Below are 25,841 nucleotides of genomic sequence, written 5' to 3' on the forward strand. Positions count from 1 at the left end.
GCAATTACTCTTTATATAATTATCATAAACTTGTGTTATTCATACAATGGAAGGGGATAAACAGATGCTGCTAGAACATTTACACGTGAATAGGCACCATAACTCTAGAAATTCAATGTAGACCTATAAAACTTCCATCGAGAACAAAGACCCCAGCCCACTAAAAAAAACTCTGCCATTCTAAGAATTTGGAGGTTGTTATGTAAATAAGAATTTTACTTTAACAAACATTGATTCAGAATTTTTTTTAATTATTTATTGGATTTTAATTACTGGGTAAAGCCCCTTTTTATACTTAATTGCTTAGTATGCATAATGACAGCCCACATGCAGGTGTAAATGACATTAATAAAGTACAACAATTGTTGGTATTTCATGTGATCATTTATCAGCAATACAAACTATACATGTATAATGGTATTCGTGACAAAATCACCTCACAACATCACATTAATCATGCATTAAAAATCATACAAAATTCCAGGATCAATAATTATACATTCATATTAAATAGACATACAACAAATGAATTAGATTTTCAGTTCTTTAAGATTTTGGAAAGTACATAAAACTTCCAACCAAGTTAGGGTTTTTCAGAAGTCCAACCAACTCCTTAGTACTGTAACTATACTTTTTTATTTGAAGCTAGAGTTTTCTCAAAAACTAAAATTCAAATTACTGTTGCCTTATTAACCATTTTAACTGAGATCTGAAAAAGATATTAAATGTTCTCAATGTTCTAAAATATGAAGAAATTAACATCCACACTTTAACACAAACTGATGATAATAATGCATCGAATACTCATATTAAAAAAAATAATTCTGAGATCATTTTTTAATTTTTAATAAATGACAATACAATAACTGGTTATTACACTAGGTTGGATATTCCATACATCAAACAAGTCTGTGCATAGAGGAAACATTAGTCAAATCTGGTGGTTTTTCTTCCACTAGAATGTAAAAACTGCAGATTAAAATGTTTGTGTAAATATATGTAGGCGTGAAGTTCTGCGAGCATGGCCTAAGTGCATTCCTGTGAAGAGATTAACCATCTTATTATGGTAGTCTTTAGTAATTCATAATGCTTTATATGGTGTGAGGACCTTATATGGTAATGGAGTTCAAGATTTTCGAAATTATTTGAGGCCATTAATTTAAGCTGCTTAGTCCAAGCAGAAAATACTCATCAAACTCAATCAAGCTATTAATTACCTATAGAATATCAACAAGTTTAAACATTATACTCCAATTAGAAGCAGAGTTATTGTCTTCCAAAGAGTGACAGAGACACACAGCTGCTTAGCCAAAGCAGATAATGCTCATCACCAAACTCAGGACATTAACCTAATAGATAACTACACAAAGTTTAATGTATATCTTATGATTGCTAGAATTGACGTCTACTCAGATTTCAAACACATGTTGTCAATGTTGAAGTTAATATAACCAATACAAAAAGTTTATCAGTATTTTCCTTACATATTTTCGGGCAATGAAAAATTTGACGACCTTTTTTTTCTATTAACGTTTAGAGAAAAAATATAACTAACTTATTTCTATGAGATCCACACTGCCCGAAAAGTATTTTCTCATCTTTTTCTTGTCCACTGCATGCCCAAAAATATGCCCGAAGCTCTCTTATGATATGTATGCCCGAAAAAACAGTATTGATTTCGGGCAATTTTCTCTTATGCCCCCCTGAATTACTTTGAGCTCCTACAACTATGCGCAAACGAGTTATTGAAATAAAATTTAACCATTTGTTAGACCTGAAATGACCTAGTTTGTGTTGCGTGGACGTTAAACCCCATTTCTCTCTCTGTCATTTGTTGGGGTTTTTTTTATAAATAAGTACTGCTTAAAATACATGAGATATTTTTAGGGTTTATATAATGTATATCTCATTTTGGAGAAAAGTGCTTTATGTGTTAATTGGCATAGCTGTTTTTAAATATTTGAAATTAATGCAGATTTCGGATAAAATATACAGTTATTGTCTTATTTATAGACTGGTTCTGGGCATTTTGTAGTATAGTAAGGCAGTGGTTTACCCCACTGCATCAAAACATATGCCCACAGCAGCTAAACTTGTCAACAGAAATTCAATAGGCTGCAATGTTTTACTAATTTAAATAATACATGTAAATTTAATACAGATCACGGAATACCTTTAATCGTTAGAGCGTTCACAAGATTCAACAAAGTGAAACAAGGGCCATAACTCTAAAAGTTATAATCGGTAATTGCCGAAATTCCACAGGCTTCTTTGTTTTACTAATTTAAATAATACATGTAAATCTAAAACAGATTGCAGAATAATTTTAGTCGTTAGAGCGTTAACAAGGTTCAACAAAGTGAAACAAGGGCCATAACTCTAGAAGATATAAGCGGAAATTGCTGAAATTCAACAGGCTTCTTCATTTTACTAATTTAAATAATACATGTAAATTTAATACCGTTATTCTAGAAGTAATTAATGGAAATTGTTGAAATTAAAAAGGCTTCTTCACCTTACTATTGTAAACAATATACAACTGTATATAAATTTCAAACTGATCAGATGATAAATATACAATAAATATATAAGAAATTTCATAAGAAATTGTGGACATATAAAAAAGAAGCAGTTAGGCAGTATTGATGAGGTTTTCAAGTGAAAATCAAACGCTATTGGCACTGAAATGGGGGTAGGGGGAAGAGACAACCTTCCCAACTCCCCAACCTGCTCCCTATGCCCAGTGCTTCAGATTTCTAAAACAATGCACTGGCCTTATTGGTCCAGACATAAAACCTTATTTCATTTGATATCATTTCGTTAAAATGATTGACAATGTACAATTATAAACCAATAATATTAATAGTCATGAGATTTACATCGGATTTAAGTTATTTACCCTGACTTAAGCTGTACACATTATTATGAAAGAAACAAATGACAAAATAATTTCAAATGTTTAACATCAACTTCTGATCAGATTTTAAATTACGAAACTTAAGTTGCATGTGATCGGAATTCCTTCAAAATTCTCCCGCCTACTTTCAGTTGTTCAATAATTTCACCAGAGTCAGGATCCAAAGAACGAAAAACAAACGGGTGTAAATTATAAAGGTATTGACAAGGTACATTCTTAATCAAATGTGTAGGGCAATCCATATTCCTCTTGTGTAAATAACTTGCAGAAACACAACGGTTCACATCGAATATACTTTTAACTACTTTCTCCATTTTGTTTGGAACATAAACCATTTGATTTTCAAAGGGTCTTTGTACTAGAGGAAATATGTCATTTTTATTGAAAAGAATGTCTGGTTTTGTAGCAGGAGTTAATCCCCAAATATGAGTCGAGTCCTGGTCATAGAAAAATATATCTAGAAACGGGTATTTGAAATGTTTTCCACGAGAATTGTTGAGAGCTCTTGGGAAGATTTTCCACTGAAAATGTGAATGTACCATTAATTCAATATCTGGCATTCCCGAAAATGCATCTCGAATCTTTGACCAATCGGCAACATCCATTATCACATCCACATCATCGTCCCATGGAATTAAACCCATATGCCGATAGGTTCCTAATAATGTTCCTTCGATGACAAAATATGTTAAATTGAATTTTTTACAAACCTCCAAATAAATATTTAAGGTGTAAAGCATGATGTTGCGCTCATCAAGTGACATCATGGGCTGAAAGTTGAGGAATGTTTCCAGTTGTTTTGGGGAATCAAAATTTACTATATTGTCTTTCTCGTTATCCATTTTATAAAGTAAAAAATTGCTGTAATAACCAATACGTGACAATTCAAAACTCCTTAAAAGTTGGCGGGTTAGAGGAAAAGATGTATTATACGGGTGTACAGGTTTGCTTTCTAGATTGAATCTCTGCCAGTTAACTAATGACTTGAGAATGTGCTTTATGTCGTTGTTCTGCCATGAATTTGGTATTTTAGGGAAAAATAATCCAGAAAAAAAGAGAACTATTATTACAGCTGACAAACAGAGACACACGAAGCTTCGTTTTAATGAAATCTTCATTTTGATCCGGTTTTGCATATTTCATAAATACATCACAATATGTGAACCTTCACCTAAAATTCAAATTGATATAAATCACACTTGTATCAATTCACTTCACAAACACATGGACTACGGTAAACTATTCTTTGGTTACAGCTATTCAATTTTGGAATAGGTTTTGTCACATTTTAAAGTAAAATAAGATTATATTAAATGTGATATATCTAATCTATAAAGCATGATTAGTGTTCACACATTAAATAATAACCATCACATAATTACTGTCCTATTAAATAATTACTATCACATTAAATAATGACTTCATCGTGTGCTATAGACATTGATTCAACAAACTACTCTAATGCTACAGGATTCATTTTTTGACATCATCACCCTGAAATTATAAAAAAAAAACAACAATATTTTAGTCTCATAATACTTAACAATGCAATTTGTCATGTAGACATCATGCAATTATTTCATCCTCAGTTCAATTGAAGTCCATTCTCATGCTCAATTTTTAGTGCTAGACACCAGCTTTGTGTTCTATGTTTAGTTTAAGGCTAGTTCCCTCTCATGGGCATAAATATTATATAGCTCCAACTATCCAGGCAATATTTATTTTCAAAAGTTGCTAGGATAATTACTATAAATTTTAAACTAATCAATGCTGTTGTCAGTAACTCTGAAAGAGGTCATATTTTCAAACCAAATATACTATGTTGAGGAAAGAAAGATACATGTCATTATTATCATTTACATTGTACTGTAGAGTCTAAAATTAACAGTGAAATATCTTTTTATCACCAAATTTAGCAATGTCCCTTGATGGTGAACCAAATATTAATAATTTTCAAACATCAAAATCCTTCATTTGGATGAGGGGTGCAGGACTGTAACCAGCCTGTTGGCTGCGGAGAAGCAGTAAGCTTTTTAGGGAGGGTGGGGGTTCTTTCCGGGGTCCTCCCCAGTGACAGATCATGAGCTGCCGGGCCCTTGTGACAAGATGACACTCTAATTTTTGAAATTTCGACCTGAAATGGTGGTCTGTGGAGTATATCCCGGGCGGGAAGTCATATACTTAGTTCTAAGCAGAAATAACTATTGCCGAGAGGAGGTCAGTGGGAAGGGCCTTATAAATATCGGTTCGCAATTCTTGTCAAGCAAGCTGGTTGAGTGAGAAACAGGGGCCCGATGGAAATATTGGACAATTAACAAGACCGCTACCTGTCAACCAGAAATAATATCGGGTTATGGAAACATTACCTAATAATTTCAAAACTAATCGAAAAAGGCCACTATGTTTCACGATTTTTGGGAAATGGGTCTTCATTATTTTTTTCTAACAAATAAAAAAAAAAAATTTTTTTTTCACCAAATCGGAGCCCGGGCCAAGGAATTTGCCTCTGTTGCCCTCCCCATGATTCATTACTGCTCCTCTCCTTTAAAATTTTTAAAATTGGATGGCCACAAACGCGTTTTGCAACCCAGAAAAATTATTCTCTAGCAAACTCTGAACAATGAAGATAGTAGTAAGACAGGGACCCCACGACAGTGGGCCATTGGGCAAGTCAGTACAAAACATATGGCAGATAGATGTCAGAACATAACCAATAACCAAGGGGCTGTGACAGTGGCGGGAATGTAAGCTTGGCAAGCAAAGATGATCTACTGTAAGCAGAAACATCGCTTTCCAGCAATAATTTCTCCCACACAACAGTCAACACTGTATGACATGTCCATCTTTATTAGCCCAGTTGTTGCAGAAATGTAGGAAAATCAACTCCATTTCACTTCACTTAAATTAAGTCAATTGGATGATGTTTGAAATTGACGATCTAAAAAGAACACTGACTTTTAAAACATTCCATTAAAAACCATGGCCTGTTTTGTATTTACAGGTGTTTAATTTTTAGTTTGAATATAAACTTTGGGATATCCCTGTGATCAAAAAAGTCTGCATATTTGAAAAAAATCTGTCAAAACTCTTAACCTGTAGGATGTTCATTAGAAATTATGATAAATGACAGAAATAGTTATACATCCACATTAAATATAGAGATAAATGATATAAATATATCAACATGAATGACAATATTTATTGCATTGAGTGCCGAACATGGAAGGCAATTACAGTAAATTAATTTTGCGGGGATAAGAAATACATTTTTGGATATTATTTATATCATGATCGTTATCGAAAAACCTTAATATCAGCCTGCATATGTACCAAGCAACATTATTTAATAATATATACATTCTTCAGCTGTTACAATAGAAGAAAGTAATAAAGTTCAAGTAATAAAGTTCAAGGCTGAAAATATCTGAAATTTCCCCATAAAAATGGGCACCTACACCTCAGGGGGGATTGAATGGCCGAATGGTTAGCACGTGCGCGCTGTATCATACGGTCTGTCAATGAGTCAATTGGCGGGGTTTCAATTCTCCGGTTGTACGTGGCAGGGAATAGGGTCGCATGTCCAACCTCGTGGGTTTTCTCCGGGTCCTCCGGTTTCCTCCCACTGCTAAAGACCCCTACGCGCAAGTGAATTATTGAAATAAAATTGAACCATGTGTTAGTCCCGAAATGACCTAGTTTGTGTCGAGCGGACGTTAAACCCCATTTCTCTCTCTCTCCACCTACGCCTCAGACAACATACTACTGACCTTATGCAGCTGACATTCATCCATCAAGCAACTGGTGAAAAGAAAATGTCTAATTCAGCCTTTCTAGCTAGGTGACCTACATAAATCACACACCTACCAAATCTGTGTTGGGGGTTCAACCAGATAATACCTGTTTTATAACCTGCTCTTATCTAAATACAGGTAACTGTCTTATTTCTACATGGGTTTAAAATTTGTTTACCAATCTCATTAATCCTCTAGTTAAACAGTTCACTTTAGATAATCCTAATACTGACTAATCCCATAATCATATGTACCCATGCAGTCTTGCCAGCAAATACTAAGATTTACTACAATATCATTCCATTTAATTTTGACCCACCAAAAATCAATTGCCAAGGCAAAGACCCTACAAATGTTTTGGGCTTTTGGTTAGAGATTGAAATCAAATTTGGTGAGAACTAGATGAAACTCTTTAGATGTACTGTTAAAGGACAATATTGGTGTCAGTCATTATCACATATGTGATAGAACTACAGTGTAATTAAACACGTTCCAAATATAATTTTAACACAGTAGTTCCAAATTTTGGCTACTCTGAGAAATTATTAATGTTATCATATTCTGTAAGTTTCATGGAAATCGGTTGATAATTGTGATCTGTGGCCGTGCCACATGAAATGTGTGGTAACCGGATATCTTGGAAACCGCTAACCGGAAGTAGTCGAAATTTGGCCTACTCTTGAGATGGAAATCGGTTTGTAATCGCGGTCTGTAGCCGTGCCACATGAAATGTGTGGTAACCTGATATCTCCGAAACCGCTAACCGGAAGTGGTCGAAATTTTGGCTACTCTCAGATATTATTAATGTTATCATATTCTGTAAGTTTCATGGAAATCGGTTGATAATTATGATCTGTGGCCGTGCCACATGAAATGTGTGGTAACCTGATATCTCGGAAACCGCTAACCGGAAGTAGTCGAAATTTGGCCTACTCTTGAGATATTATTAATGTTATCATATTCTGTAAGTTTCATGGAAATCGGTTGATAATTGTGGTCTGTGGCCGTGCCACATGAAATGTGTGGTAACCTGATATCTCGGAAACCGCTAACCGAAAGTTGTCGAAATTTTGGCTACTCTGAGATATTAATATTATTAATGTTATCATATTCTGTAAATTTCATGGATATCGGTTGATAATTGTGGTCTGTAGTCGTGCCACATAAAATGTGTAGTAACCTGATATTTTGGCTATTCTGAGATATTATTAAAGTAATTATAATCTGCAAGTTTCATTGAAATCGGTTGATAATTGTGGTCTGTAGCCGTGCCACATGAAATGTGTGGTAATTTTCCTGATATCTCGGAAACCGCTAACCGAAGTGGTCGAAATTTTGCCTACTCTGAGATATTATTAATGTTATCATATTCTGTAAGTTTCATGGAAATCGGTTGATAATTGTGGTCTGTGGCCGTGCCACATAAAATGTGTGGTAACCTGATATCTCAGAAACCGCTAACCGGAAGTGGTCGAAATTTTGGCTACTCTGAGATATTATTAATGTTCTCATTTTCTATAAGTTTCATGGAAATCGGTTGATAATTGTAGTCTGTAGCCGTGCCACATGAAATGTCTGGTAACCTGATATCTCGAAACTCGCTAACCGGAAGTGGTCGAAATTTTGCCTACGCTGAGATATTATTAATGTTTCATCGTAGATAATACCGTATTATCTGTGGTTTCATTGAAATCGGTTGATAATTGCGGTACGGAGACTTGCCACATGTGGCAAATAGTCTCCGGATTGACTTACCACATGACAAGGCAAATAACCCCAGCCTATATTTTCAACAGGCTTGTACTTGTAGTGTACAGTAGCCTACATATTATATTATTTTAATTTATCTGACATATGAATACTACATAGTTATAATCTAAAATGCTTCATTGATTAAATATTTCAAAGCAATTAATTTGTATTGTGCTCAATGCTAAATGTCACTCATGGATAAGAATTAATTACCTCAATTAAATATAGACTAATATTATGTTCCTATATAATTCCTATATTATGTTGATAATACATTTATAGGGTTTCACATTTAGGCTGTGATTTAGCCCCGAAAATCGTTTCATCTCGTCCCAGCAAATTCTGGGTGAAAATCTGACGCTTTGTTACATAATTTAACTAGTAGGCCGTCACTGTCGCATACATTTCTGTTCCGATGCATTGCACAATACGTCTTGCACTCGAATTACGTCACGAACTATATTTGTCAAGTGTAGCCATAATCGGGTGAAAAAATCAAATTCTAAGCCAATCAGAAACCATAAAAGCAAAGATCGTCATTAGGTCAAGGGTCAATGGCCATAAATAGACCAGGGAATACATTTTATGAGACGGAACACGTTGGATTGCAAATATGCCGGGATTACTGGATAATACCACCTGTTAAATGTTGCATTGACACGGTAAAGACGACTTACCCCTGATCTGTGGCATAAATATGGCCAATAATTGGGAAATAGCACCAATGATTGAATGAATCTGTTATTTTCTGGAAACAAGTATTTCTTCAAAACTATTTTAGTGAAACAATATCCAAGAGAAATATATACTTAATACAGATGAAAACGATTTTGGCATGCTTGAAATACTGCTTTGGTCTATTAATTATATATAATGACGTTAAGAAAAAACAAAAATAATAATACCATGTGATCTGATCAATACAATTAATAATAATTCACCTTCATCAATTTTACTATTTTTAAAAAAAGAAAACAATAGACTTATTATAAGAGTATATAGAGAGAGAAATGGGGTTTAACTTCCACTCAACACAAACTAGGTAATTTTGGTTCAATTTTATTCCAATAATTCGCTTGCATGTAGTGGTCTTTAGCAGTGGGAGGAAACTGGAGGACCCGGAGAAAACCCATGAGGTTGGACGGGCGACCCTTCTCCTTGTCAAGTACAACCGTGGAATCTAAACCAAGCCAGTGGACTCAATGACAGACCTTATGATACAGCGCGCATATGCTACCCATTCGGCTACTCAACCCCCTATAAGAGAGTATAAGATTACATTTATTTAAAGAAAGAAATTAAAAAAAAAAATAAACAAATGCAATTGTATAAATTTCCTCGTACACAGCAATACCACACACCACTAGTATTAATGAAAAATGTATATAATTTAGGTGGAAAGGCTTGCATTTGCAAGAAAATGGGGAAAATGTTAAGATATGATTTGATCCCCCTTAACAAATTAACCAGACCTATTATTTTATTCTCTTTCTGTTTTGTTTTTTTTTGGCTGCTTGTTTCTAAACATCACTTTCTTCAACAAATTTTGGAATCGTGATAATGTTTCATACACAGTTTTGTTAACGTTGGTAACGTGGAATGTGAGAAGTAGTAGCCTCTACCATACCCCAGTGAGAGTTTTGTCTGCACATTCCTGCCTGGAGTTCTTGTCAAGCAGCCAAATAGGCATTTGTCTACGGCACAAGCCTGCCATTTCCATCTAAATTGATCCACTAGTTTACACATACCTTATATTTTTCCCAGCTTGTCGCAGTGAACGGTTTTAGCTCAGTGTTTTTAACAAAATGTTCACAAAGTATGCAGTTTTACTTTAGCTATCCTTCCGCCATGTACCGTTAATAACGAAACGTAAACAAAGAGCAGGTGACCTTTCACCACACGACCTATTGAACTTTTCATCGTGTATCTTTGATTGGCCAATTATGTCAAGTGATCTGTTTAAACCGAGTCAAATACCATTGCACATTGACAAGTAAGCCCATATTTAATTTACGTTTTCTATCAAACGTCAAAGAATTGATAAAAGAAAAGTTGTGTGACAATACAAAGTAATACTAGAAGAATTAGTTGATGTAGTTGTTTTTTTCAACCGAAAATGGTCGGGACGAAGAAACAGAAGCAAGCAAGCTAGAAATTTGACACCACGGCCTAATTGATAGTTTTTGAGATATTGACTGCTTTTTTCTGATTGGTCAACCTTGACCTTTGACCCCACCTCAAAAAATTTCCCCAAGCGATCAGGATAGGTCATTTTTTTCTGGAGTACCTACGGACCCCTCCTTTCATTTAAGACCAAAATACATAAATCTGTGTTTATCCGGTAGACTATTGCAGTTCTCACTATAATAGTTAAAAACTAGATAATGTAAAGGGAATTTGCTGAAAATTTCAGTCAAATTGATCCACTCTGAACTGAGATTTTAGCGGTAAATTTTCGGCCTAGCCTCGATCATCATTACTAATTTCATGTGAAATTATATAGCAGTTGTGCTGATCTCAAATGAAAGGAGGGGTCCGTAGGTACTCCAGAAAAAAATGACCTGACCCCTCCTTTCATTTGAGACCAAGTTTGCTTTAATGGGACTTTTTTCCAGGAAAATACATAAATCTGTGTTTATCCGGTAGACTATTGCAGTTCTCACTATAATAGTTAAAAACTAGATCAGCACAACTGCTATATAATTTCACATGAAATTAGTAATGATGATCGAGGCTAGGCCGAAAATTTATCGCTAAAATCTCAGTTCAGAGTGGATCAATTTGACTGAAATTTTCAGCAAATTCCCTTTACATTATATAGTTTTTAACTATTATAGTGAGAACTGCAATAGTCTACCGGATAAACATAGATTTATGTATTTTGGTCTCAAATGAAAGGAGGGGTCCGTAGGTACTCCAGAAAAAAATGACCTCTCCTGATCGCTTGGGGAAATTTTTTGGGGTGGGGTCAAAGGTCAAGGTTGACCAATCAGAAAAAAGCAGTCAATATCTCAAAAACTGTCAATATGAAACCCTATAAATGTACTATCAACATAATATAGGAACTCTATATCTCTGAGTCGGATAGCAATCTGCATCCACCTATGATGCCCCACTGCTAAAGACCCTTACAAGCGAATTATTGAAATAAAATTGAACCATGTGTCAGTCCCGAAATGACCTAGTTTGTGAGGTAAGAAGTCCTCTCTTTAAACAAATTTTTTTAAATAATAACTACATGCATAGTATTTACAGTTGTTGTGTGTGGTGTCAAGGTAACTCATGTTATAGTTAGCTCGGCCACTCAGTCAGTTTATTATGAACACCTAACCCGTGAAATATGATACCCTTATATCTATATACATACAACTTTTATGCTCCCCGCTGTCTTATTTCATAAAGAATATGATCACAAATTTCTTCAATATCTGATATTTATTGTTTAAAGAGACACCGTGATAAATGAAATGAGATGCAGTGTAACGTCCTACTGTTCTGCCCCGACTGGGCTAATGAAGACAGACATACGCCAGTCAGTGTGTTATGAGGAAAACTTTGTCTGGACGGCGGAGTTACAATCTGCTCTTATTCTAATTCCTACACGAACGACTAGACACTGCCCCTTGCAGACACCTGACAGAAGGCCGTTAAATGTTTCATTATCTAAACATGCATTATGCAAGAGCTAAATCTGCCTATTGCAGGTCTATCTTTAGACCTGAAATGTTACCTAAATTATCAATTAGACATTAAGGCCCATATAATTATACGCCCACATTTTCATGTGGACGTATTATGCCATCGCCCCTGTCCGTCCGCACACACGTCCGTCCGTCCACAATTTGTTTGTGGACCCTCTACAGGTCACAATTCTTATCCGATTTTGACTAAACTTAAAAATATAGGTTTATCTCCAAAGGATCTCGGCTACTTTCGATATTGGCATGTATCAGATCGAAACTTCATGGATTATGGCCCCTGATTGTACGAAAAATCACGTTTTTAGCTTGTGGACCCTATAGAGGTCACAATTTTTATTCGATTTTGTTGAAACTTGAAATGTAGGTTTATAACCTAAGGATCTCGGTTCCTTTCGATATTCGCACATATCGGACCGTAACTTCCTGAATTATGGCCCCTGATTGTACAAAAAAAAACGTATTCAAACAGTGTTTTAAATTGGATAATAATTGTGACCTCTAGAGCGACCCCAAGCTAAAAACACCATTCCAATATCGAAAGGAAACGAGATCTTAGAGTGATAAACCTATATTTCAAGTTTCGTTGAAATCGGATAAAAATTGTGTTAACAAACAATATTGTGGACGGACGGACAGGGGCGACGACAATATACGTCCACATGGAAATGTGGGCGTATAAAAATTGCAAAAGAAGTATCAAATTATAAATTTCATCGAAACATGAAATAGACACAATTTATGTTTATATAATGATATGCCAAGCAGGGCGATACGAACAACTTTATTAAATATAGGTTGCCAGGCAACGAACCATACGCCCACAGCAGCTCAATCGTCAGGGCAGTCAACATGAGTTGTCACATATTTTTACTTTTTTCGGTAATGAAACATTTATAGTACACTAAATTAATTAAGTAACTAGAACTGCGATGCAGTAATGACCAGTAATGACGGGTTTCACCGGTGCCACGTTACCCTTAAACATGTGTCACTTTCGGTATCAATGAAACCATTAAACAGGTTTCCACATAAGCATTGCAAACATCAAATAAAATGGACGCAGAATCAACCAAATCCAGCAATATCAATTCATTTTATACATTTGTTACATGTAAGTGTACAGTACTTCCGTTGATAATGAAAATGTTCAGTTAGTTTTATGAAATCAGAAATGGCAAAAGGCATCACATGGTGAAAATTTTATGTAAATCGAATAATAATTGCCACTTTTATAGACCAAAAACCTTGAAAAGTGACTTGTAGAAAATCGTCTATTTCTCTGCAACCGTACAAGTTAGAAACCATTTTTTGGTATCTGTATTTTGTGTGGGTTCAATCTATTTGTTGATTGGAATCAAATATCATAATTTTAAAAACAATACAAATCAGACTCATTTGAATAAAATATCTGTTTTGAAGGCTAAAAATACAGTTTTTGCCAAAATGACGTTACTTCCGGTGACAGTAAAAGTGTTAAATTACTTGTATGAAATCATAAATGGCATTAGGTATCACACACTGGAAATTTTATGAAAATCGAATAATAATAATAGACACTTTTATGGACCAAAAACCTTGAAAAGTTACCTGTTGAAAATCGTCTATTTCTCTGCAACTGAACAAGTTAGAAACCATTTTGTGATATCTATATGATCGTTTGGGTTCATGCTATTAGTTGATTGGAATCAAATATCAAAATTTTAAAAAAATAACAAATACGACTCATTTCAATAAATTACTGGTTTTGTAGGCTATAAATACAATTTTTGCCCAAATTATGTCATTTCCAGGGACATTGAAAATTTTAAATTGGTTTGACCTAGTTAAAATTGACATTACGCATCAAATGTTGTCACTTTTATGAAAATCGAATAATAATTGACTCTTTACAGGCAAACTAGCGTAAAAAGTGACTAATGCAAAATTGCCCATTTCTCGGCAACTGCTCAAATTACAAACTAATTTTCACATACATTCTCTTCGTATGGATTATTGCTATTAGTTTATAAAAGTTGCGAAAAAATATATTAAAATATGAAAAGCCTGAATGGGTTGTGAATAGCTCATTTTTTTACCTTTTTTCACCCTTAAATCGAAATGATCCGAAAACGAAATAAAAATTAAAAAAACTGAGCGCGATGATTTCTGCGCCTTCACAGGGCACACCCTTTCAGTCATACCAGATTTGAAAAAAATAACATTTGCAGTTTTTGCTAAATTTATGTCACTTCCGTTGCCAAAAGGAAAATGTACTGGTAGCAAAATAAACGACATTTTGGACCACGGAGCATATGAACTTTGTTTTATACAAATCGAACAATAAATAATTAAGCCAGGACTGAAAAACTGAATTAGCCAATGGGGGCCAAGGAAAAATACGGTGACAAAAAATGTTGCCATTTTTGGTCAAATCAGATGACTCTTTAACCCTAAGTAAAATAACACATAAAAATATTCATTAATAAAAAAAAGTTTTTTGTAAAAATTTAAATTTTCAAAATTTAGTGCCTAATATCTCCAAAGATTTGTCGAAAATAAAAAATCCAAAGAACTGTAGCTATGTGCCTTGTCTCCGGCTATGTCAAAATGTATCAAATATTACATTCCAATAATTATTGATAACATTACGGCAAAATTTCGAAAAACGACAACTTCGGTGATTTCGGACATTTCAATTCGTCACAGAACGTTAGAAATAGCTTTAAAATTTAAGTCAAACCCACTTTCCCAGTAAAGTTCTGCCCCATGCTAACGTTTAGTATACGATACATTTAATATCATGGATTTAGCTATTCAAGCTATCAAAATTCATTGAAAATCAATATACTTGTTCGTCTCAAGACCTTAGACTCTGTGTATCAATTTGAAGTCTATCGGATGATAACTTTAACCTCTAGAGCGTCACAAGATTTTTCAAAGTGATCAAGGGCCAGAACTTTGGCAATAATTATCGGAAATTGCTGAAAATCAATATGCTTCTTCGCCTAATGATCTTAAACACTGTATATAAATTTAACGTGAATCGGATATTAACTTTGGCCTCTAGAGCGTCTACAAGATATTTTGAAGTGATCAAGGGCCATAACTCTGGCAGTGATTATCGGAAATTGCTGAAAATCAATAGGCTTCTTCATCTCATGACCTTAAATACTGTGTATAAATTTCAAGTCAATTAGATATTTAATTTAGCCTCTAGAGCGTCCACAAGATTTTTCAAAGTGATCAAGGGCCATAATTCTGGCAGTAATTATCTTATGTGTATAAATTTAAAGTCAATCGGATATTAACTTTAGCCTCTACACCGTCGAAAAGATTTTTCAAAGTCATCAGGGGCCATAACTCTCGCAGAAATTGTTGGATATTAATAGACTTCTTTGTCTCATGACCTTAAACACTGTGTATAAATTTCAAGTCAATTAGATATTAAATTTAGCCTCTAGAGCGTCCACAAGCAATTATGGACGCCAGACGGACAGACGACAATATATACGACCACATTTCAATATTTTGGAGAATAAAACTGCTTGATTTTGTGTTAAAAACCCTTAAAATCCTCTATATTTCAATTTGGGCCAAGCAACTAACTCAATATACCTGATATGTTTTCAGACATCTTAAACCTGTCAGTCTTCATCTAGAAACGGAGACCGGTGTCCCAAGCAGTATTATACGGTGTCTGGATAAAACCAGACTTTTATTTTTTAAAAATAACGTGTAAGTGAAATGTACCTTTCGTCATCAAGAAAAGCACGTGGGTCATGCACTGTATAGATCTTTAAACGAAAAGCAATATTTATCAGGTCACCCAACAAAAAAAATTGAATCGAACCCTTAAAAGGGTTACGTATCCGGATAAGCAGTTTTGACGCCAACGTCAAAACGATTCAATACGTACACTTTTGTTTCTGAGTCTCTGTTAAAATCCGGGATGTTCCCTTTAAATAGAAATATTGCAAGTTTATATAAAATTGACAAATAATGATCATTTCGGATGTTAATCCGAGAGAATTTTCTATTGTAGTGAAGACAATGAGAATTTTCTATTGTAGTGAAGACAATTCGTCCCCTGAGAGGTAAAAGGTTGCTAGTGACAAAACAGGCAAATTGATATTTTTGCACCAATAGTTTATAAATTGACCCCTCCAGGTTATAGCAAACAATGGTGGCAATTGCAATGATACAAACTACATGGGTCATTAATATAAGGTAGTAAGTGGAAAATTTTACCAAGATGTCACCGGCAAAAGGTAGTAAGTACACTGATGGCAGTGTAACAAGGTCGTAAGTGACATTTAGATATGTGCAGTAGCAACTTCTATCACGGGCTTCGCCATGTTTTTTGTTATCACTCGTCGACCAAGTTGTGTAAATACACGGCTAAATCTATTTGTTAAGTCCAGCTCAATTTTCGAGGTGTAAATAAATAGGTTAGGGCACGTGAATTGGCGAGATTGTAGGTTAGGGCATAGATAATACCGGTATTATCTATGGTTAGGGTTAGTGAGCTAGATCCAGGGTTAGGAGCCCTGTTTATATCTCGTGACCTTTGACCAAACTTGAAGTTGGCCTTATCAAATAGATCAAATTGACCGTCTTTTAGGTTACAATAACCCTGTTCAAACTCTGATTTACAGAGACGAGAGAGCCGTGCAGGTCAACGATCATGTGGTGCTGTCCATTTTTATTGTTGTGTCCTTTACTTAACACGGGGTGTAAAAAGATAATACATCCTTACCAACCGCGAGCGAATACACTGACATTTTTATGTTGATTAACTCAGCCATCTTCAGCAGCGTTGAACTAACTGAAGACGAGAAGGAATTTATGTTGAATAGTAGGCTATGGGAGGTGGTTAGTGCCAACTGCCAATACTACTTTTCAGTTACTTTGCAATACAATGACGCGAGTCAAGGAACATAACCGATCAATGCATTCATTTCATTTCCACGAATAATCTATTCTCTAGATACAAGACTGGGGACAGATCAGAAATAAAAGCCATATTAAAAGTCCGTGTAATGAACACAGCATCTACGTACGTACGTCGCTATATTACATTATGTCCCGAAAGAAAAAATATCGGCGGGACAATTTACACAATACTACCCAATACCACCCGAATATCACCACATACTACCCAATACTACAACATAATGGTTCCAAATGAGCATATATATTACTTGATTTTTTTTCAAAAATAGTGAGATATATCGTGGGAAATGTACTTAAAATGTGATTACCGTTGTCTGGCTGTTCCATTTGCCTACCTATATCACCCAAATCAAGCAAATAATAACCCAATACTACCAAATACTTAACAAATACTACCTGTAACCATGTGGAAACTAACTTATGTATACAAAAAGTATAATGATACTGCAAATATTATATCACTTTTTGTTTCGTTTCGGAATATATGTCAGTGGTTACGAAATATCACCGGAAGTTGAAACCGCATGGTTCTCTTCCATTTTGACAATAAAATTCGATAACCGCTCACTCTCTGTCTCTAATATTTTCAGGCCTATGACCAGCTAGACCAATTGTGATGTGGGGCCAGGGTCGTGAGTTCCACTGACCAAGCCATCGATCGAGTCAGCCCAGTCAAGAGCATTATGTCCGTTCGTGACATATCTTGCAACCACCTCAATTAACTTGAGCAAGACGTGTTACATAGGCTACCCAATATTATAAAATACAAACCTAATATCGTCAATTAGAATCATATCAGTATAATTATTGCAACGAATGTTCGATAATCTGTAGAAAATTGAAATATTTACCTTTACAACCGATAAATAGACTTTAGATTGTTACTCTGACTAATCATCTTGTTGGGCTTTGCAGTTTGTTTCAAAGACGACGAAGTTAAGACCAGGAAAACTGGTTATATAGATGCTCCCTCTATAGTGTATTCAAACAATATTACACGTTAAAAGCATATAAATATATAACATAACATAAAATAAAAAGAGTTTTAAAAGAAGTTAACAAAGATTTAAAAAATGCATAACAAAAAAACAGTGTATAAAATAAACAGCCAAACATCCAAGTATTGTAGAGGTTGATTTAAAAATGTTCATTTAACGGTCTAGTGGACTACTCAAAAGTCTTCTTATATTTCTTCATCCTGGTAATTTTTTTATGATAACATGCTGTCTAGAAAGTATATCACGTTCCTGTAAAAAATCATTTGGGTATAATATGCCAGGAATATTTGTTGCAGTAATTATACTAATGTGCTGTTATTTGACAAAATTAGGTTGTTATTTAATAAAATTGGGTAGTAGTATTTGATGAGTATTTGGTACTATTGGGTTATTATTGGCTTGTTTTGGGTGGTAGGGAGGCAAATGGAAGAGCCTGATGACATCGGTATCGCATTTGAAGTACATTTCTCGCGATATAACTCTCTTTTTTTGAAAAAATTCAAATGATATGTCTATTTTGCATCATTATCTTGTAGTATTGGGTAGTATGTGGTGATATTGAGGTGGTATTGGGGTGGTATTGGGTAATATTGGGTAAATCGTTCCACCCAAAAAATATAGCCAAGACAGCAAAATATGTCTGCCGTGTTCACAAACTTCTCCGGACACGTAAAGACTCTCAAACAGAAAATCATAGAATGCTGAAAATCAACAGGGTTCACCCTGTCCGACCCAAATCCTTCACACCCTACCCGAAAGTCAATTTAGGGTTCGCCCTATCGATAAGACCTCAAAATGTTTTCGGAAACTTACTCGAGGCAACTCCAGAACTGAAAATCAACAGGGTCCATCCTTTCACACCAAATTTGATATAATGCTATGTAGAAATCGTGAAGGACAATTAAATGATGTTGCAGAGCGCAAATGTAAAATGTAATGTGAGAGATGCAAAATGTAGACACGTCAATAAAAGCATTTTCTAACAAAACCTTTGTCATTTGACACTTAACATTTGACGTTTTATTATTATTATTATTATTGTTCGATTTATATAGCGCTTCATTACACTTGAGTGTTTCTAAGCGCATTCACAACAAAACAGTTCAAAAACATTTTTGAAATAAGTAGGTTTTTAAGTTAGTCTTAAAGCTCTGGATGGAAGAGGACTCTCTAAGAGTTTTTGGAAGATCATTCCACATTTTTGCTGCTTTGACGAAGAAAGCATATTCACCAGAACGCTTATTATATTTGGGGATCCTCAATATGCTACGATCACTTGAAGAACGAAGGTTGGATCGCTGGGGAGTATAGAAATCAAAGAGTTCTTTTAAATAACTGGGTGCGGTGTCAGAATAAATTGATTTAAACACATTCACAAGAGCTTTAAATTGAACCCTCGCTCGAACTGGAAGCCAATGGAGTTTCTGTAACTTAGCTGATATATGATCAAATTTTCGTGTTTTAGTTATAAGACGTGCAGCATTGTTTTGCGCTATTTGTAGTCTGTTTAAAGCTGTTTCTGGTGCTCCTAATAGAAGAGAATTTGCATAATCCATGTGCGATGTTACTAATGCTCTAACAACACTCTGGCAAGCATCAGTATTAAGATTAGAGCGTATTCTCGAAATAGCTCTCATTTGATGATGCATTTTTCGTATGATACTATTGATTTGGGGAACTGGGGACATAAATTCATCAGTAACATAGCCGAGATTTTTAGCCTGCTTCTTGGGAGATATAGAGCAATCACCGATCTGAATGGAATCCGCTTTAAACAATTTACTGGATTGTGATTTTGATGATATGATAAGAAATTCAGATTTGTCATCGTTAAGTTTTAGCTTATTTCTGGTCATCCATCCTCGAATGTCATTAAGACAAGACTCAAGTCTACTGATAGAATCCTTGGAAGCAAGATAGTTGTTGTGTTGAAAATAGTCATATATTTGGGTGTCATCAGCAAAGCCGTGGTTTTGTACCCCATGTCTTCTTATGATTTGACCAATCGGAAGAATGTATAGAAGAAAAAGTAGAGGTCCCAATACAGATCCTTGTGGAACACCTATCCTATACATTTAACTATTTAACTATATTTATCCTATACACCTATACATTTAACTCTTGCCTTATTAGAGGTATTTTGATTTTATCATTACCGGTATTAGGACTTCGTACATTGTAATTTTTACATATAATTAACGGAGAAGACATTGTAGCAGAGCATTTAATATTGGCAGAGATACCCTTCCATAAAACATGGCATTGGGTGGGTATGTGTGTGTGGGTGGGGAGGGGGGAGGATCAAGGCCAAAATGGGCGTTAACTTCATTATTTTTGTTTAAGCCATTTTTGTCATCATACAAACAATTTTTTGACGAAAACTGGTGAATACCTATAATCTTCTTATAATGGAAGTGTATTTACGCTTCGATAATGAGATGCGCCGTGCAGTGTATAAATTTCGGGGCCCCCTCCAAAAGTTAATTGTAGTTACCCTACCCAGGTATGAACATTTGTTTCTTTTTCTGACCCCCCCCCCCCCCCAAACTCCCTGTACACACCCCTGAAGATAGTGGGGGTTAACTGAGGGTGATAATTTAAATGTATCAAAAGGAATAATATACTAACTCTCTACACAAAATTCCAAAATCTCATCATCCATACGCGCCAGACAAGGAAAAATGAAAAATATACTGAGCGCCATGGAAAACGCATCACTTTTTTTCCCAAATATTTTATTACAAGGTGGTTTTGTATGTATAATATTATGCAATACTATGAACTATTGTTTCACACAATGCTCCCAAACGCAAAAAATATCGGCCCGTGTGCACGAGATACACATGAAAACCCAATATTCACGTGCAGTGCAGCATTGTGTGTGAGCCCTTTAAAAGCATGTTTTCAACTTCATGTGCAGTACATGAACTGTGAAACGTCAATCTGTCGTAATTTGTTTTTGGACGTGTGACGGAATCGAGCTAGAGATGCCGAGACTTACTGAAAATCAACGGAATGAAGCCATGGGAATGTCCAGGGCTGGCATGTCTACACGTGCTATTGCCAGACACTTCAATTGTCATCAGTCCACTATTGTAAGGTTGGTGGAACGTGTTCGAGTTACTAGATCAACACGTGACCGTCAACGTCCTGGTCCTCAACGCGTTACAACCCAGGCTCAAGACCGCTACATCCGGGTCACTCATCTGCGTGACAGATTCCACCCAGCGACTCGAACAGGTGCAGCAGTCTTCGGAAGACAAGGACCAGTAAGTGCCAACACCGTAAGACGTCGTCTAAGAGAAGTAGGACTCCGTGCACGACGACCTTATGTTGGAGCTATCCTCAGGGATCATCAGCGGCGTTTGATATGGGCTCAAGGACACCAGACATAGAGAAGAGTAGACTGGCAAAGTGTTCTCTTCAGTGATGAGAGTCGCTTTCATCTTTATCACGCTGGTGGCCGTCAACGTGTGTGGAGACGTCTTGGGGAACGTCTTGCAGACTGATGCGTCTTCGAAACGAATCGATGGGGTGGGGGAAGTGTAATGGTGTGGGGAGGCTTCACATTTCATCACCGGACCGCCCTACACATTTGCAGGGGTCGCGTTAATGCTGTAGCCTACCGCTATGATGTCTTGCAACCAATTGTTGTTCCGATGTTTCGAGCGCACCCACAACTTCAGCACTTCCAACAGGATAATGCACGTCCGCATACCGCCCGTTTTAGTATGGACTACCTGGCTGCTAACAACATCAATGTATGGACTGGCCAGCCATGTCTCCGGACATGGCACCGATAGAACATGTCTGGGATGAGATTGGACGCCGTCTGTATCGGAGACCACAGATGCACACCATTGCTGCTTTAGAAGCTGCTCTTGTCCAAGAATGGAACAATTTGCCCCAGGCCTTCTTTCAAACATTGGTAAATTCCATGCGACGTCGCTGCACGGCGTGCGTAAGAGCCCGTGGAGGACACACGCGCTACTGACATCTGTGTCGTACTTTTGGTTTTGACCCCTCTGACTTTGTACCGTTGATTACAGATTAAAGATCCATAAGTGTACAAATGTGTTGTTATTGATGTGTTCCCATTTGAATATTGTTCACAATAAGAAGCAAAATAAATAAGATATGTTTACAGGATCATTTTGTTATACGAAAAACTAAGTGATGCGTTTTCCATGGCGCTCAGTATATTAAGAGAATGTTAAACTATTTAACACTGAATATTCTCAATTGTTTGATATCTATTAAATTATGACGATACAGAGGTTAGAAAGCGCTTCGAAAGTTTTCATGGTGTGAAAATGACCTCAGTCGAATTTGATATCTTGGAAGATTAACGAGGTGAAAGGAAAATGGTAAGTGAAAACTTCATTGATGAACAGTGGATGAAAACTATGGAGACACTGAGGCATTAGAGAAGCGTGCTAGAAGGCAGAAGAGCCAACCCTAATCCGATTGAATTCCCCAACATATTTGGTACGTTTACGGTAATATATCTCGAAAAACCAGCATAGGAGGATTCTGGATTTTTATATTCTAGTAGTTTATTCATCCCTTGACTCTGTGAAATACAAAACATTTTGCCACCAAAGTGCTTTTTGATGCAGCGTGGACGTACCCCTTGTTTATTGAAGCCACGAACCCTGCCAATCTGTTTCACAGAGAATTACGAGTCTTCTAATATCTCTGTAAAAGATGACTGCCTTTGACACGTGCCGTCACAGCACGCGGCGTCAATCATTGGCTAAATAGCGTTACTGCTTCGGGCAGAATGCTGCCTGTTAGTCATTTTAATACCCATTGATTGGACGCCGTCTGTATCGGAGACCACAGATGCACACCATTGCTGCTTTAGAAGCTGCTCTTGTCCAAGAATGGAACAATTTGCCCCAGGCCTTCTTTCAAACATTGGTAAATTCCATGCGACGTCGCTGCACGGCGTGCGTAAGAGCCCGTGGAGGACACACGCGCTACTGACATCTGTGTCGTACTTTTGGTTTTGACCCCTCTGACTTTGTACCGTTGATTACAGATTAAAGATCCATAAGTGTACAAATGTGTTGTTATTGATGTGTTCCCATTTGAATATTGTTCACAATAAGAAGCAAAATAAATAAGATATGTTTACAGGATCATTTTGTTATACGAAAAACTAAGTGATGCGTTTTCCATGGCGCTCAGTATATTAAGAGAATGTTAAACTATTTAACACTGAATATTCTCAATTGTTTGATATCTATTAAATTATGACGATACAGAGGTTAGAAAGCGCTTCGAAAGTTTTCATGGTGTGAAAATGACCTCAGTCGAATTTGATATCTTGGAAGATTAACGAGGTGAAAGGAAAATGGTAAGTGAAAACTTCATTGATGAACAGTGGATGAAAACTATGGAGACACTGAGGCATTAGAGAAGCGTGCTAGAAGGCAGAAGAGCCAACCCTAATCCGATTGAATTCCCCAACATATTTGGTACGTTTACGGTAATATATCTCGAAAAACCAGCATAGGAGGATTCTGGATTTTTATATTCTAGTAGTTTATTCATCCCTTGACTCTGTGAAATACAAAACATTTTGCCACCAAAGTGCTTTTTGATGCAGCGTGGACGTACCCCTTGTTTATTGAAGCCACGAACCCTGCCAATCTGTTTCACAGAGAATTACGAGTCTTCTAATATCTCTGTAAAAGATGACTGCCTTTGACACGTGCCGTCACAGCACGCGGCGTCAATCATTGGCTAAATAGCGTTACTGCTTCGGGCAGAATGCTGCCTGTTAGTCATTTTAATACCCATTTACACTAAATAGGAATAATTTTTACCTACAAATACGTCAAACGCCTTTATTTATTTTTCTAATACATCAAAAAAATGTTTTAGAATTTAATTTGTCGGTGGAAAAAAGTTAATATTTGATACTCATACTGTAGTTACCCTACCCAGGTATGAACATTTGTTTCTTTTTCTGACCCCCCCCCCCCCAAACTCCCTGTACACACCCCTGAAGATAGTGGGGGTTAACTGAGGGTGATAATTTAAATGTATCAAAAGGAATAATATACTAACTCTCTACACAAAATTCCAAAATCTCATCATCCATACGCGCCAGACAAGGAAAAATGAAAAATATACTGAGCGCCATGGAAAACGCATCACTTTTTTTCCCAAATATTTTATTACAAGGTGGTTTTGTATGTATAATATTATGCAATACTATGAACTATTGTTTCACACAATGCTCCCAAACGCAAAAAATATCGGCCCGTGTGCACGAGATACACATGAAAACCCAATATTCACGTGCAGTGCAGCATTGTGTGTGAGCCCTTTAAAAGCATGTTTTCAACTTCATGTGCAGTACATGAACTGTGAAACGTCAATCTGTCGTAATTTGTTGTTGGACGTGTGACGGAATCGAGCTAGAGATGCCGAGACTTACTGAAAATCAACGGAATGAAGCCATGGGAATGTCCAGGGCTGGCATGTCTACACGTGCTATTGCCAGACACTTCAATTGTCATCAGTCCACTATTGTAAGGTTGGTGGAACGTGTTCGAGTTACTAGATCAACACGTGACCGTCAACGTCCTGGTCCTCAACGCGTTACAACCCAGGCTCAAGACCGCTACATCCGGGTCACTCATCTGCGTGACAGATTCCACCCAGCGACTCGAACAGGTGCAGCAGTCTTCGGAAGACAAGGACCAGTAAGTGCCAACACCGTAAGACGTCGTCTAAGAGAAGTAGGACTCCGTGCACGACGACCTTATGTTGGAGCTATCCTCAGGGATCATCAGCGGCGTTTGATATGGGCTCAAGGACACCAGACATAGAGAAGAGTAGACTGGCAAAGTGTTCTCTTCAGTGATGAGAGTCGCTTTCATCTTTATCACGCTGGTGGCCGTCAACGTGTGTGGAGACGTCTTGGGGAACGTCTTGCAGACTGATGCGTCTTCGAAACGAATCGATGGGGTGGGGGAAGTGTAATGGTGTGGGGAGGCTTCACATTTCATCACCGGACCGCCCTACACATTTGCAGGGGTCGCGTTAATGCTGTAGCCTACCGCTATGATGTCTTGCAACCAATTGTTGTTCCGATGTTTCGAGCGCACCCACAACTTCAGCACTTCCAACAGGATAATGCACGTCCGCATACCGCCCGTTTTAGTATGGACTACCTGGCTGCTAACAACATCAATGTATGGACTGGCCAGCCATGTCTCCGGACATGGCACCGATAGAACATGTCTGGGATGAGATTGGACGCCGTCTGTATCGGAGACCACAGATGCACACCATTGCTGCTTTAGAAGCTGCTCTTGTCCAAGAATGGAACAATTTGCCCCAGGCCTTCTTTCAAACATTGGTAAATTCCATGCGACGTCGCTGCACGGCGTGCGTAAGAGCCCGTGGAGGACACACGCGCTACTGACATCTGTGTCGTACTTTTGGTTTTGACCCCTCTGACTTTGTACCGTTGATTACAGATTAAAGATCCATAAGTGTACAAATGTGTTGTTATTGATGTGTTCCCATTTGAATATTGTTCACAATAAGAAGCAAAATAAATAAGATATGTTTACAGGATCATTTTGTTATACGAAAAACTAAGTGATGCGTTTTCCATGGCGCTCAGTATATTAAGAGAATGTTAAACTATTTAACACTGAATATTCTCAATTGTTTGATATCTATTAAATTATGACGATACAGAGGTTAGAAAGCGCTTCGAAAGTTT

The 25,841-nt window shown here is 36.6% G+C and overlaps 1 protein-coding gene across 7 annotated transcripts; it reads right to left on the bottom strand.

Annotated features, from left to right (window-relative positions):
• Positions 1-362: 362 nt before the first annotated feature.
• On the bottom strand, positions 363-18,028 carry LOC126818878 (uncharacterized). 7 transcript variants are annotated; one of them, XM_050546511.1, is made up of 3 exons: positions 16,897-17,019; positions 16,057-16,096; positions 363-4,411 (listed from the first exon to the last, which is right to left on the bottom strand). In XM_050546511.1, the coding sequence occupies exon 3, from the start codon at positions 4,051-4,053 to the stop codon at positions 2,998-3,000; it is 1,056 nt and encodes a 351-aa protein (XP_050402468.1). In that variant the 5' UTR covers positions 4,054-4,411; positions 16,057-16,096; positions 16,897-17,019; the 3' UTR covers positions 363-2,997. The 7 variants fall into 7 exon arrangements, with proteins under 7 accessions (XP_050402468.1, XP_050402471.1, XP_050402470.1 ...); XM_050546514.2 differs by lacking the exon at positions 16,897-17,019 and adding an exon at positions 16,389-16,531; XM_050546513.2 differs by lacking the exons at positions 16,057-16,096; positions 16,897-17,019 and adding an exon at positions 17,945-18,028.
• Positions 18,029-25,841: the final 7,813 nt, after the last annotated feature.

Source organism: Patella vulgata, chromosome 4 (genome assembly GCF_932274485.2).
Source record: "Patella vulgata chromosome 4, xgPatVulg1.2, whole genome shotgun sequence".
Taxonomy (NCBI): Eukaryota; Metazoa; Mollusca; class Gastropoda; family Patellidae; genus Patella; species Patella vulgata.